Source organism: Halteromyces radiatus, assembly GCF_025201355.1.
Source record: "Halteromyces radiatus strain CBS 162.75 chromosome Unknown BX664scaffold_3, whole genome shotgun sequence".
Classification (NCBI taxonomy): domain Eukaryota; kingdom Fungi; phylum Mucoromycota; class Mucoromycetes; order Mucorales; family Cunninghamellaceae; genus Halteromyces; species Halteromyces radiatus.
Genome location: NW_026251689.1, coordinates 3,654,855 through 3,667,853, shown reverse-complemented (window position 1 = coordinate 3,667,853; position 12,999 = coordinate 3,654,855). Strand labels below are relative to the sequence as shown.

General features: G+C 32.7%; 5 protein-coding genes across 5 annotated transcripts; 4 read left to right on the top strand and 1 right to left on the bottom strand.

Moving 5' to 3' along the window:
• Positions 1 to 482: 482 nt before the first annotated feature.
• BX664DRAFT_330929 (uncharacterized protein) lies at positions 483 to 3,441 on the top strand. Its single transcript, XM_051545042.1, has 9 exons — positions 483 to 739; positions 817 to 976; positions 1,013 to 1,193; positions 1,269 to 1,406; positions 1,495 to 1,617; positions 1,680 to 1,949; positions 2,032 to 2,644; positions 2,879 to 3,169; positions 3,255 to 3,441. The coding sequence occupies exons 2-9, from the start codon at positions 819 to 821 to the stop codon at positions 3,311 to 3,313; spliced, it is 1,833 nt and encodes a 610-aa protein (XP_051402352.1). The 5' UTR covers positions 483 to 739; positions 817 to 818; the 3' UTR covers positions 3,314 to 3,441.
• A 752-nt stretch (positions 3,442 to 4,193) lies between these two features.
• Positions 4,194 to 5,422, top strand: BX664DRAFT_330922 (uncharacterized protein). Its single transcript, XM_051545041.1, has one exon. The coding sequence runs from the start codon at positions 4,216 to 4,218 to the stop codon at positions 5,329 to 5,331; it is 1,116 nt and encodes a 371-aa protein (XP_051402351.1). The 5' UTR covers positions 4,194 to 4,215; the 3' UTR covers positions 5,332 to 5,422.
• A 46-nt stretch (positions 5,423 to 5,468) lies between these two features.
• BX664DRAFT_330920 (rpsU-divergently transcribed protein) lies at positions 5,469 to 6,704 on the bottom strand. The gene is made up of 3 exons (XM_051545040.1): positions 6,109 to 6,704; positions 5,746 to 6,043; positions 5,469 to 5,649 (listed from the first exon to the last, which is right to left on the bottom strand). The coding sequence occupies exons 1-2, from the start codon at positions 6,583 to 6,585 to the stop codon at positions 5,855 to 5,857; spliced, it is 666 nt and encodes a 221-aa protein (XP_051402350.1). The 5' UTR covers positions 6,586 to 6,704; the 3' UTR covers positions 5,469 to 5,649; positions 5,746 to 5,854.
• Positions 6,705 to 9,940: 3,236 nt separating this feature from the next.
• BX664DRAFT_279085 (uncharacterized protein) lies at positions 9,941 to 11,639 on the top strand. Its single transcript, XM_051541432.1, has 2 exons — positions 9,941 to 10,100; positions 10,207 to 11,639. Exons 1-2 carry the CDS (start codon positions 10,082 to 10,084, stop codon positions 11,544 to 11,546), a joined length of 1,359 nt encoding a protein of 452 aa, XP_051402349.1. The 5' UTR covers positions 9,941 to 10,081; the 3' UTR covers positions 11,547 to 11,639.
• Positions 11,640 to 11,942: 303 nt separating this feature from the next.
• Positions 11,943 to 12,573, top strand: BX664DRAFT_259709 (uncharacterized protein; the record flags this gene model as incomplete). The annotated part of the gene is made up of 2 exons (XM_051540598.1): positions 11,943 to 12,204; positions 12,296 to 12,573. The coding sequence occupies 2 exons, from the start codon at positions 11,943 to 11,945 to the stop codon at positions 12,571 to 12,573; spliced, it is 540 nt and encodes a 179-aa protein (XP_051402348.1).
• Positions 12,574 to 12,999: the final 426 nt, after the last annotated feature.

Sequence of the window (12,999 nt, the reverse complement as noted above, 5' to 3'; positions counted from 1 at the left end):
TATGTTCTTAATATTGCATGATCTCTTACAAGTAACTTTTTATTTAATTTTATGATATATGAATTCTATATATTATTTTATGACATATAATGATTGGATGATTGATTTGATTTAATAAAATGATCATCATTATTTGATATCTTCAATGTGATTGGAGGAAAAAAAAATAATGTAACAGCTCCTGTTGTCTGTCTTGTTGCTTCTTTGGATCCTTTTTTTTTTTTTTTTTTTTTTTTTTGATAAGTGCACATATACAAAATGATCTCTAGTTAATCATCACTGTATAACCATTTTCCATTTCTTCTTTTCGGGAGTGGTGAAATACACAGAGACCACACTCTGCCCACCAATGATTTTGATTTCCGACTATCTGCTTATGCTAAAGGAATAAAATAGCTGTCAAAAAAAAAAAAAAAAACATTTAGATCTTTTTATTATTTTCCTTCTCTTCCTTTCTTTTTTCTCTTTTTTCTTTTTTCTCTTTTTTCTTTTTTTTTTTTTTATATCTCATTTCTGAATATAAAGTAGATAAAAAACAAGATATTAATGAAACAACACTCATTATTATCCAAGATGGATGATATGCCCTTGAGCGCGTCCCTTCAATTAAAACAAGAAAACAAATCCACATATGATTGCACTTTGGAATGGATGATTAGTTCACGCTCCTCTACCAATCAAGATTCTTCTGTGTCATATGAATCTAATGAAAATGATGCTGTATTAATGGATAATACCGGTAAAATAAAAAAAATATCTAGTGACTGATGTTCATTTTTTTTTTTTTTTTACTTCCATTTTGATATTTGGTGATAGATATGCAAATACTCAAGTTTGCTGAAAAACAAGATTTAGATCCTTATATAATTGATTCTCAAGATTCTTCTATTTTCAAAAATGAATCAATCGTGGATCATCAACATGATGAAGATATTGATAAACGTGGAAACCCTCAAGCATGTATTTTTGTGGCAAGGTCATTTTTTCCCCTTTTTTTTTTTTGTATTGACAGAATAGATTATCCTAACGCTTTATATCACTTTTTCTTTTTTATGATTAGTCTCAATAAGCAAAAAACTGGTGAAGAATTAAATATATCGGTCTATAATCACTTTATGCAATGGGGAAAACTTATCAATGTTAAGGTGCTTAAAGATTGGATGGAAAGACCTTATGCCTTTGTACAATTTGAAGTAGGTTTTTACTTAAAAAAAAGAAATAGGACACCAATGATATTCATTTTTTATTATTTTTTTTTTCAATAATAGCGAACAAGTGATGCAGATTTGGCATTAAAACAAGCACCTGGAACTATACTAGATGGAAGAAGCATTCGCTGTGAAGCTGCAAGAGTGAATCGTACCTTGTTTTTAACCTCTCATTTCAATGATCCTTTGGAAAAAGAGGTAAAAGAAAAAAAATGATATAATTTTACCTTATCTATTTTTTTATGATTTTATTTTTACTTTTTTCATTCTCTTTCTATTCGCAAAGGAAATTTTACGTGTACTCTCTGTTCATGGTCCTATTGAAAACGTTTCTGTGGAATATGATGTTCTGGCTACTTCTGCTTTTGTGAAATTTTGTTACAGAGATGATGCTATCAAGGCTTATTTGGTATGTATGCCTTCTATATAATATTATGAGTGGATGCTGACTGATTATGATGTTATTCATAGTCATTACAATTATCATCCATCAAACGTTGGTCAGTTGAATGGGCTTCAAACCTGAATTCTAGTCCGGAAGTCACTTTTGACAAGTCTTGCATCTATATTGGAAATCTGGATAAATCCATTACCAAAGTCGATATCCAGGATCGGTTTAGTCATTATGGTACTATTAGAAATATCAACATTGTTAAACAGGAGAATGCTCGTTACAAGACTGCCTTTGCATTCGTCAAATACACCAATTACGCTGATGCTACCAAGGCCATTGAAGCAGAGGTACAAAAAAAAAAAAAAAAAAAAAAAAAAAGGTAGATAACATAAACAGAAGAAATATTCATGTTTTTTTTTTTTTTTGTAGAATGGTCAAACTTGGCACAAACATATATTACAAGTCTCCTATCGTGAAACCCGTAAGTCTAATGGTATTGTCCTTTCAACAAAACGAAACGATGGATTAGTGTCCCGGTCAAAGGATACTTTCCTTGGTGGTTCCCATACTCCTTTTTATCGACCACAACCATATCCACCAGGTCTTGGAATACCTGCAGCGACTTCATATATGTACGGTACTCATGTATCATCACCCAATATGCAACACTTTAACAATATCAATTTTACAAGATCATCGGCCATGATGATGACCGCCACTGGATCTCCACCTCTTTGTCAACATCAAGAACAGCATTTCCAACATCGCGATCAGGATCAGCAACAACAACAACATTATCAATACCCACATTTAACTGATCAGACAATGTACTATGCATCAGCGGCTTTTGCAATCAACAGTGGTTTGGTACCTCCTACAGCAACAACCACAACAACCGCAGCAATAGCAAGTGATCAATGTTTGCATATGCAAGATATGACTGATACTGGATATGAACCTTATCACACTTCTTATGATGGTCATTCTCACTTGCCGTACAGCAATGGATTACAGACAATGACATATGGCAATTCTGCGACTGGTATGTACGGGTATTCATTTTCTCAATTGGTAAGGATTCATTAACACTATATATATATATATATATATCAAAGTGAAAAAGAAAGGAACTTTACTGAATGGCATCTTCTTCTTTTGTAATCGGCTGTGTATTCTTGATGGAACAGAGTGACCAAGGTAATCAGACTTAAAAAAGATGAAAAAAAAAAGAGAAAAGACTGATATCATCCACACTTTTTTTTTTTTTTTTTGTTAGCTCCAGATATGATGGATCATAATGCAACAGATAGTAGTTATTGTTGGTATGGGCCATTACCTTACGACATGAATTCCTCTTTTTATCATATGCATCCACATGCGGGTTATTATTTTGCGTCTTCTCCAGGAGTTGGTTCGATTGTGCCTAACATGATTCCTTCAACAGCATCATCCCCAGATACCATTCAAATGATTCCTTCCGTCTATTTTCCACCTCATACCATAAGACTTATGATGCAACATCACAACACTACCAATGTACAAATGGAATATACCATGGATGAAAAAGGTTAAAAAGAAGGAAAAAAAAAAGGAGGAAATAGAAAAGAAAAGCGATGATTTAACTGACAATGTTCTATAATTACCCTTTATAGAAGATGTTGGCAATGATGTGGATGTAAAACCTCGTGACGCGACCGGTGATGATATGTAGGGAACACCAACTTGAACAATTACCCTTAGTTTAGCAATGTCACACACACATACACACAATAGTTTTATACAAATAGCAACAATGTCCATAGTTAAAACAAAATTTATATTTCTTGCAATAAAAAAAACAATGATTGAAATCAAATATCGTTTGTTTATTATTATTATTATTATTATTATTTTGTTTCTTTTAAATTTAAGGATGATCGTGGAAAACCCAATAGAAAGTATAAAGTTGAATTATAGTAGCATTCGTGGTACCGTAGATCCATTTCTATGATGATGATGAAGATCCTGTTGTCATCTATGGGTGAATACATTGAAGTGCTCTCTAAAATCAATTATGTGCATAAAAATTACCTAATTGCATTTATAGCATCATAAACTTGCTTTGCTTCAAAAAAAATATTGATATATCGTGATCATCAAAGTATGTTTTATCTAGGCATTCTAAATTGTACCTAATACCACAAGAAGTATTGTAACAAATGCAGGTGACATGTCGCCGTGGAATTTTATTCAACCTTATGTTTTATATTATCCATTCCTAGTCATTTGCTTTGACCAAACCAGATCTTCCAGACCACGTGCTCTTGCGTAGAAAACTATAGAAGGGGAATGATTTTTTTTTTTTTTGTCTATCGATTTGCAGTTGGACCAATTCGGTTTATCCAAAAAGAAATGCTGATGATGAATATGTTACACAACCTGGTAAGGTTTGACTTTTTTTTTTTTTTTAAATATCCCCAAAACTGTGTACAACTCCATATGTACATATGTATGATGATGACGGAGTTTTTTTCTTAAAAAAAAGGTGGGGATATAAAGTTTTCTGAAACGTACAAAAGAGGGCGATTTCTTTCCTTTTTCTCTTTACTCTTTTTTTTTTATATATTTTTATTTATGAAAAACCATAGTTTATTAGAATGTCCATTATACAGTCTTACATCACTTGTTATTGATTCCACAACACGAAAGATCCTTTCAGCATCAACAGAAATGATTCAATTACTTGACAATAAAGATCTCAAAGGAACATATTGGCCAAGCAAACAAGAGCAACAATTATGTTTTACGACCTTAGTTGAAATACCCTCATCACAAAGACCAAAACGATTATTGACTTGTGAACATCCTGATATGGATTCCCTGACAACTATTGTATATTGTGCTGATATCTCCTTGTTGGAAAAATTATATTCTGATCCGTCACTCTTCCATACCATGTTGGACTCGTCTTTTCCTAGTACTTTTATTTTACGAATGAATCCTTATGGTGTGATTCAATCTGTCTTCTCACCTTCTTCTTCTTCTTCTTCTTCTTACATGATGATGATTGGTCGTCCTTTGATGCGATTTGTTCATAATGATGATATACCTATCCTTTGCAGTGGACTACGACAGCTGACTCAATGTCTGCAGGAAAACAAAAATGATGATGATTTCACCATGATTTCTTTTGATCTTCGATGTAACTTTGATTCATTCGATTTGAAAGATATGAACGATAGAAATAATGATATTATCAACAACAACAACGATCAGCTGAACAATTGGAAAAAGGAGTATGATACAATTTTCCATTTTTCCACGGTTGTCACAGGCACACAAGACCTTTTATGTATCATGAGACCATCAGCAACAACATACAAACAACACACTACTTCTTCTTCTTGTTCTTCGTATTTGTCATCTTTGGTACACTCTTCTTTCAAAGCCAAACATGTCATTCATAGGATTCATCATGCTTTATGGGATGCGGTTGAACAAGGTTTATTAATGTTGGCTCATTATTTAGCGGTGGTCATGGTACTTGCTTTGCAATGTTATCGATTGGCTCGACATTCTTCCTTTTGGTTAGAAACTTCTGAACTGGCGCTACGATGTTTGGTAGCAGAAACAAAATCAAGGCCTGAACTAGACAGAGTATTTTCTTGGTTGCAATGGGCTGGTTTGAAATCTTCTCGGCGTGTCTTTGGCTCCTTCTTGGATCATTGTACCGACTGGCTTATTCCTTGACAAGTTCTCCTATTTTCTTCATTCTAGTTTTATTATATTATTCATTTTATATTCTCTATTTAATTCATCATCTTTGTATTATAGTTTGATACCATCTTTTTTTTGGAAATAAAAATCTTTTGTTACTCCAATAAATATTTTTTAATGATAATGTATGATTTGTTTTATTTCAAAATGTACACATGTTGGAAAAAGGAAATGTAAGTAACACTAAACTATATAAGAGGGGGGATATGTGTATGATGTGTGCGTGTGAGTTGGGGCTTGTAACTAATGTTGTATGAGGAACAGACCAAATCATGAAGAATGACCACCACGCTAAAAAAAAAAAAAAAAAAAAAAAAAAAAAAAAAAAAAAAAAGAGATCAATATATATATATTTCTTATGGTTTCTTGAAATAAGATATTCATTACCTGAGCAATAGCACCCATCAGACTTCTAGCACCGAATGAAAGCATAGTTCCCAACTAAATTTCATGTAAAGTAGAATAGAATACAAGTCATTTCTAAATATATCTATCTTCATTCATCTCTCTCTCTCTCACTCACTCTTACCTGACGACTTGTAGCATCTAACCATTCAGCTTGATTCAATCTTCTATCTAAGAATCGATATGTTTCCACATATTCTGGTGAGATATCCTGCGACATGTACAATTCCGTTGCTGAATAAATTGTAGCCAATGAAACACGTTTGGTATACCAGTTCATCTAAATGACAATAATAATCATCAGTCATATTAAATAAATATAATATCTAACTTTGTATAACTTACATCAGGACTACGATCACCAGCATAGTACCAAATATCATCAACCACTTGAGATAAATGATGCATAGCCATAGGGAGATTGGAAGGAACGGCCAGGATGGACACAGCTTCGGGCCAACGTCGTGCATAAGGTTTCAACATGTTCAAACGAAGCACAGTCAAAGCACGTACCTTATCTGTCATGGAAGCATTAGGATGCCAGTACTGTTCAGGTCCACTTGCCATCAATTGCACAAATCGTTGTTGACAGTCTTCCAAATAGGTATCCACCAATCCTGCAGGTCCTCCAGGAAATACACCATGAACCACGGATGGAAAACCTAATTCTGCTGCACCTTGAGAAATACTTTCCATTGTCCAGCCATGCTCTGGCACATGAGCTAATGTTGCTTGAAGAAGTGAATGTCGTACATCATCGGAACCTTTTGTTTGTGTGGTAAAAGATTGTTGCTGTTGTCCTTGTTTTGTTTTCGAATCCATCTTGTTATGATCATTGTTGCCACTAATAATAAAAAAAGAAAAGAAAAGGAAAGAAAAGAAAAGAAAGAGAGAAACATTATAATTCAGTACATAGATATCAAGAATAATAGTCGTGTTTTTTTTTTTTTGTTTGGTATTATTTGTTTACTTGGAAGGAGTTGAAATGAAGGATCTAGAGATATGTTGGACAACTAAGGAAAAGGATCGAGTTGGTTTGACACGGCGTAAAGAGGTCAATGTGACAGAACGTAACATGTTGAAAATAGACAAGGACTGGATAAGAATAAACAAAAAAGGGAAGAAAGAAAAAAAAAATCAGCTCTCTTTTTTTTTTTTTTTTTTTTTTCAGAGAAATTCGTTCAATGGCCGCCGGAAAGAACTCGTTTTTTCTTTCTGTTCCCCTCTATCATTCTGTAAAACTATATTTTAATTGAACTCTGTTTATCATGAAACGTCCTTTTATATGACTATTTTTATGTTTATGAAAACTTTGTGTCAGTGAATAAAATTTAGCTTACTTTTATACAACTATTTCTTTGGTTCGTTTTACACCAACAAGTCAGTATTCAGGAAAAAGAAACATCCACGACGGATAATTTATCAACAACAACAATAATAATTATTTGGTATTCTTGTATGGCGATAGAAGGACGCGTTTCAAAGTCAATGTACGTGTATGGATACTAAGACAAAACCCATCAACCATATTGGCTAAAAAAAAAAAAATTCCATGATATGGATGAAATTCGATCAACAAAGCTCCGTTCCTTGTGTGTCACAACTCTACACGGTAGAAAACAATGAATGATGCTGTCTATCTGCAACAACTCCTGATTTTTTATTTTATTTTATGAATTTGTGAAGCATAGGCCGTGATTTGAAAAACAGTCAAATGAAATAGGAATTCTGAACAAATTATCTTCTGACTCTGTATGTGGGACTTTTGAATGAAAACAAGAAGATATCTGATTATTTAGGCAATGAATGAATTGGTTGATGTGGCCGTTGCTGAAAATGAAGATAGTAAGCACCACGGCATGTTATTGAACAAAGTGTAGCTAACCATCATCTTAATTCTTTTTTCAAACGCCGCTTGTTTTTTGGTGTAAGAATGATTGGATATGAAAACCTACAAACGCTCTTTCTCTTTTTAGCTTGAAGGAATCACTTTTGGTCGATAATCAACAATGGTAAGTAAAATGAAATAAAACAATTCAAGTCAAAATATATGGATAGAATCGAAACGACGAACTCTGAATGAATGAAAGGATGGATGGATGGATGGATGGATGGATGGATGGGTGAATGAATGAATGGATGGATGGATGAAAAGGTTCTATCTTAAAAGAATGGGAGAGTAAATTGTTAAATTAGACATTAACTCCCTTTTTTTTTTGTTTTAATCTTTGCCTTTAGGGTATTGACATCAAGAAACACCACGTCAAGAACAGCAACCGTACTGCTCCCAAGTCTGACAATGTCTACTTGCAATTGCTAGTCAAGGTAAAAAAAAAAAAAAGAATACTACTTGAGATATATATATATATATATATATATATATATATATATGCAAAGATATAATCAAATATTAACTTTTTTTTTTTCAAAAATAATAGTTGTATCGTTTCCTCGCTCGTCGTACCGATGCCAACTTTAACAAGGTTGTGTTGAAGCGTCTCTTTATGTCTCGTATCAACCGTCCTCCTGTCACTGTTTCCCGTTTGGCCAAGTATGCTGCCAAGAAGGATGTTGCCAACAAGACCTTTGTTGTTGTTGGTACTGTGACTGATGACTCTCGTCTTTTGGATTTGCCCAAGTTGTCTCTTGCTGCTCTCCATGTCACCAAGACTGCCAAGGCTCGTATCTTGAAGGCTGGTGGTGAAATCTTGACTTTGGATCAATTGGCTCTTCGTGCTCCTACTGGTGCCAACACTGTCCTTGTCCGTGGTGCCAAGAACTCTCGTGAAGCTGTCAAGCACTTTGGTTTTGGTCCTCATAAGAACAAGAAGCCTTATGTTCGTTCCAAGGGTCGCAAGTTTGAAAAGGCTCGTGGTAAGCGTGCTTCTCGTGGTTTCAAGGTTTAAATCAACAAAGTCTTTTTTTTTTATCCTATCCTCTCCTCTTGTGTTATTTTTTTTTTTCACTCTTCATCACACACTCTCTCTCTCTATTCAACTTTTTGTTATACATTATCTGTCCCTTTCTTTATTATCGCTTGTGTATGTACAAATAAAGATTTGAAATCAATTATATAGATCATCTTTTTTTTTTTTTTGTGTGTGTGTATAATTATGAATATTCATATCTCAAGAATGATTTCATATGTACATAAATGATTATTATGTATGAACATCACATTTACAATTGGAGTGGGAAAAAAAAAAGTTTGTTCATTATTTTATTGTGATCTACTCGATACCAAGTCCGATTACTTTTCTCTCACTCTCCTTTTTTTTTTTAATTCTATTTTATTTCCCATTTGGTTCTATAGATCATGTTTCGACGACGAACAACAATTAAACGAACAGAAGTGACATTATCAAAACGTGATCAGTATGTATTGGACAAATATACTCGGCGGATGAAGACATATGATGAAATGTTCTATGTCTGTTGTTGTTGGATTGGTTACGACGTATTATTAGGTTGTTGTCTTTTTTTTTTTTTTTTTAAAAAAAAAAAAAAAAGAAAAAGAAAAAAAGGAAATATGTTATCTTATCGTTTCTTTTAATATGTTTTATGATATAGAATTCATACCAGTGGTTGGTAAAGTGATTTCTCTTGGATTTTCCCTTTCTATGTATCGATTAGCTTGTCAAGCGGATTTACCAAAAACTCTTCGACATCAAATGTTATATCATATCAGTGTGGATTTCTTAGTAAGTTTGAATCATCCTATTTTCTTAAAATAATAAAACTAAAACATATATATTATATATTACGTGCGGAACTTGAAGCTTGGATTGATTCCAATTCTTGGGATATTACTCGATGCTGTAAGATGATTATCATTCATCAATAATATAAAAAAACACTCATTCTTCTTTTTTTTTATTGTAGCTATATCGTGCACATAGCAAAAATACAAAGTTATTAAGGAAATTCTTGTATGAACGTGCAAGAAAGAAGAATGAACAAGATACTGTACAAGAATCAATATCAAGATCTACATCAAATAATATAGAATCTCAATATGAATCATTAGATAATAATAATAATAATAGTAATAAAAACTCTATCTAGACCTTTCTCATTGATGGTAATTTTTTATTTTTGTTCAAAACTTCCAATCGCCGCCATTTTTATATTATTTTGGCGGTTTATTTTTTCTTTTTTTACTTTTTGTCTCCTTCACCCCCTTTCTTTTTTTCTTTTAAACTTTTTTTTTCTCCCTCTTCTTTTGTATATACCGAATTTTACTTACTTGTGTACTTTTTCCTTGTTAAAAAAAAAGTCATCTTATCTTTTACTTGTATACATATATAAATAGTTCGACATGGCTGATAAAACAAAAGGTACTACTGTTTATTTTTATTTATTTTTTTTTAAAAAAAAAAGGAAATCTCATCATTTTATTAAATATATATATATATATATATATATATATATAATTATATTTAGTTTCAATGGAAAACGAAAAGTCAATCCAAGAAGAAGAAAAGCTCACTACTACAGAAATAACTGAAAAACCTTCATCCATCGACACTCAACAACAACTTACTAATGATAATAATAATAATAATAAAGTATCATCAACTGAAACTATTGATAATGTAGACAAGTCTAATTCGCCTCCTCAGTCTCCTCAAAACTCAGTATCAGCATCCTTGGAAAAACAACCATCTAGCGACAAAACAAACGGCTCTGTAGAAAAACAAAACGAAAATACATCACCAACTACCACTGAACCTCCTGCACCAGCACCAGTTCATCCTTTGGTTGCACAACTTCGATCACAACTTTATCAACGACGACATGTTTTGGATAATTTAGAAGTGGAACGATCACAGTACAAAATTGACTCACAAAGTATGCAAGAACGACTGGAACAAATGAAAGTCAAAATTCAACAACGATCAGAAGCGCAACAACAACTAGAGACAAACTACCGTGAACATTTGCAATCGATGAGAGCAACTATGGATGATTTGGACTCTATCAGTAGTAAGCTCAAACAACTCAAGAAATTAATTCGAGAACTGGCAGATGAATTATTGGAACAGGCGGATCCAGTGACAGCAACAAGAGCACTACGTACTTTCTGGCTCAATCTACATGACTGTATTGAATCCATGGGTAGTCCTCTTCCTTTACATCGCATGCGTATGTTGACAGAAAAATTCATGATGGATGTTCTTGTACAAAACATGAATTTGAATGTATTTCCTGGATTGACTTCTCTTTCAGATGATTACAATGATATGGCCTTTTGGTTTGAAAAGTATGATCCTGCTTTCTCAACACGATTGCGACAAGAAATAGCATTAGTGATGGTCAAGAAGAACAAGACTAGTGGAAACGAGATTCATAAACGATTGCACGAAGCTGTTCAGGCCAATTGGAAATTCTTGTATGGCGGATTGATCAAAGCATACCCATTTGTATATCAACATGATAAACATGAACCTGATACAAGGAAACATTATGGTGCTAAAGTTCAAGTCCTGGTCGAACATTCTATGGCACTTGGTTTTGCAATGAAAGGACAAGAAGTGGATGTGGCTGCTGCAGAAACAAGAGAAAGGGTACAACTATTTGATGAAGCATTGATGGTGGATGAAGATGGTCAAACCTCAGGTGTTGTTGATTTTTGTGTATGTCCTCCATTTGTGGTTTATGGATCCAAGGTGTATACTTTAGAAAAAGGTCGTGTCCTTTGCTCTCCTTCAACTGATAATACAAAAGATATCAAGGAACAATATAACAAAGTCGATTCTCCTGTTACTCCTATCACTACTTGAATTTTTTTTTTATATATATACATTTTAGTTTAGTTTAGTTTATTATTTACTTCATATCTTCAATAAAACAGTACTGGTTATGCTAAATTATTAGTTTTCTTTGGGTTTCCGCAGACTGAGTCTTTTTTTTTTTTTTTTTGGTCACTTCTATTTTGAACCGCCAAGTCGTTTTGTGTTGTCTCTTGGCTTTTTTTTTTTTTTTTTTTTTAACTTTTATATCAATCTCTCTCCTTTATATATATATATTTATATATACATATCTTCTAGTTTCACTTGATAGTTTAAAGTAGGTATAACTATAATGAAATTCTCCTATATTAATAATATACTTAAATTTTTTATTTTATAATACAAAAGCGATTCTTTTTTTTTTTTTTTTGTATGTTACGATAAAAGATGGATTTCTCGCCTTACAAACCGTCTCCTGATGAGAATCGAAAAGATCAAAAACAACAAAAGAAACAAAAAGCACCAACACCTTATGAACCCAATCCTTATCAAGTTGGAGGAGCTTCCATGGCATCGTCTTCTACTTTGGAACAAGGTCTTTTGGATCAAGATAGACAACCCACATTACGTGTCAATAAGTATGAAACTACTTTACCAATACGTGTGGATATCGAAGCTGCTTTGACTTATTTGTTTCCTCCTTTATCAGGTATAATAATAATAATAATAATACTTGTCAACAGTTAGAGATCGATGTTCATCCTTTTTTTTTTTTTTTTTATAATTCTCTCTTTTCAAAGGCTTGCTCTTCTTGGTATTGGAAACTCAAAATGATTACGTCCGATTTCATGCTTGGCAGGTAAAAAAAAGGAAGACGAACAAAAACACCATGTGTGTGTGTGTTGTAGGAAAAGAGGATTATATGTTTGACAGATTAAATAGATTTTTTTTTTCAGTTGTTGACAAATCTTTTTTTTTTTTTTGTTTAGTCTTCGATCATGTTCTTATCATTGATGAGCCTTCAATTCATCATGATCTTCATTTCCAACTTTTTATCCTGGGTATTGATTTTCGTTGATATTGGTTTGATTCTTTATTTATCGTAAGTTTTAATCAATGATGATATTTGGCTATTTCTAACATAATTTTATGATAGATATCGAGCTTATTTGGATGGTGCTTCTTTGGAACGATATGAAGTTCCATACTTTGGTCCAATGGCAAGTGAATGGGTCGATACTGAATAAAAAACCGTTTTGATTGGATCTTTTTTTTTTTTTAGTTTTATAGTTCTCCTCCTTTCATCTTTAGTTTAACCTTCCACATTATATCTATATTTATATATACATCTATATACCTTTTTTTTTTTTTGTTCTCTATTATTGATTTCGTTTTACAAATTAGCATGTTCGTATGATGATGTTGTTAGTTTCCCACCTTTCCTTCTTCTTTTTTTATATAATAAATAGTATTTTTTTTTTTGACAATGATGATCATGGATGAC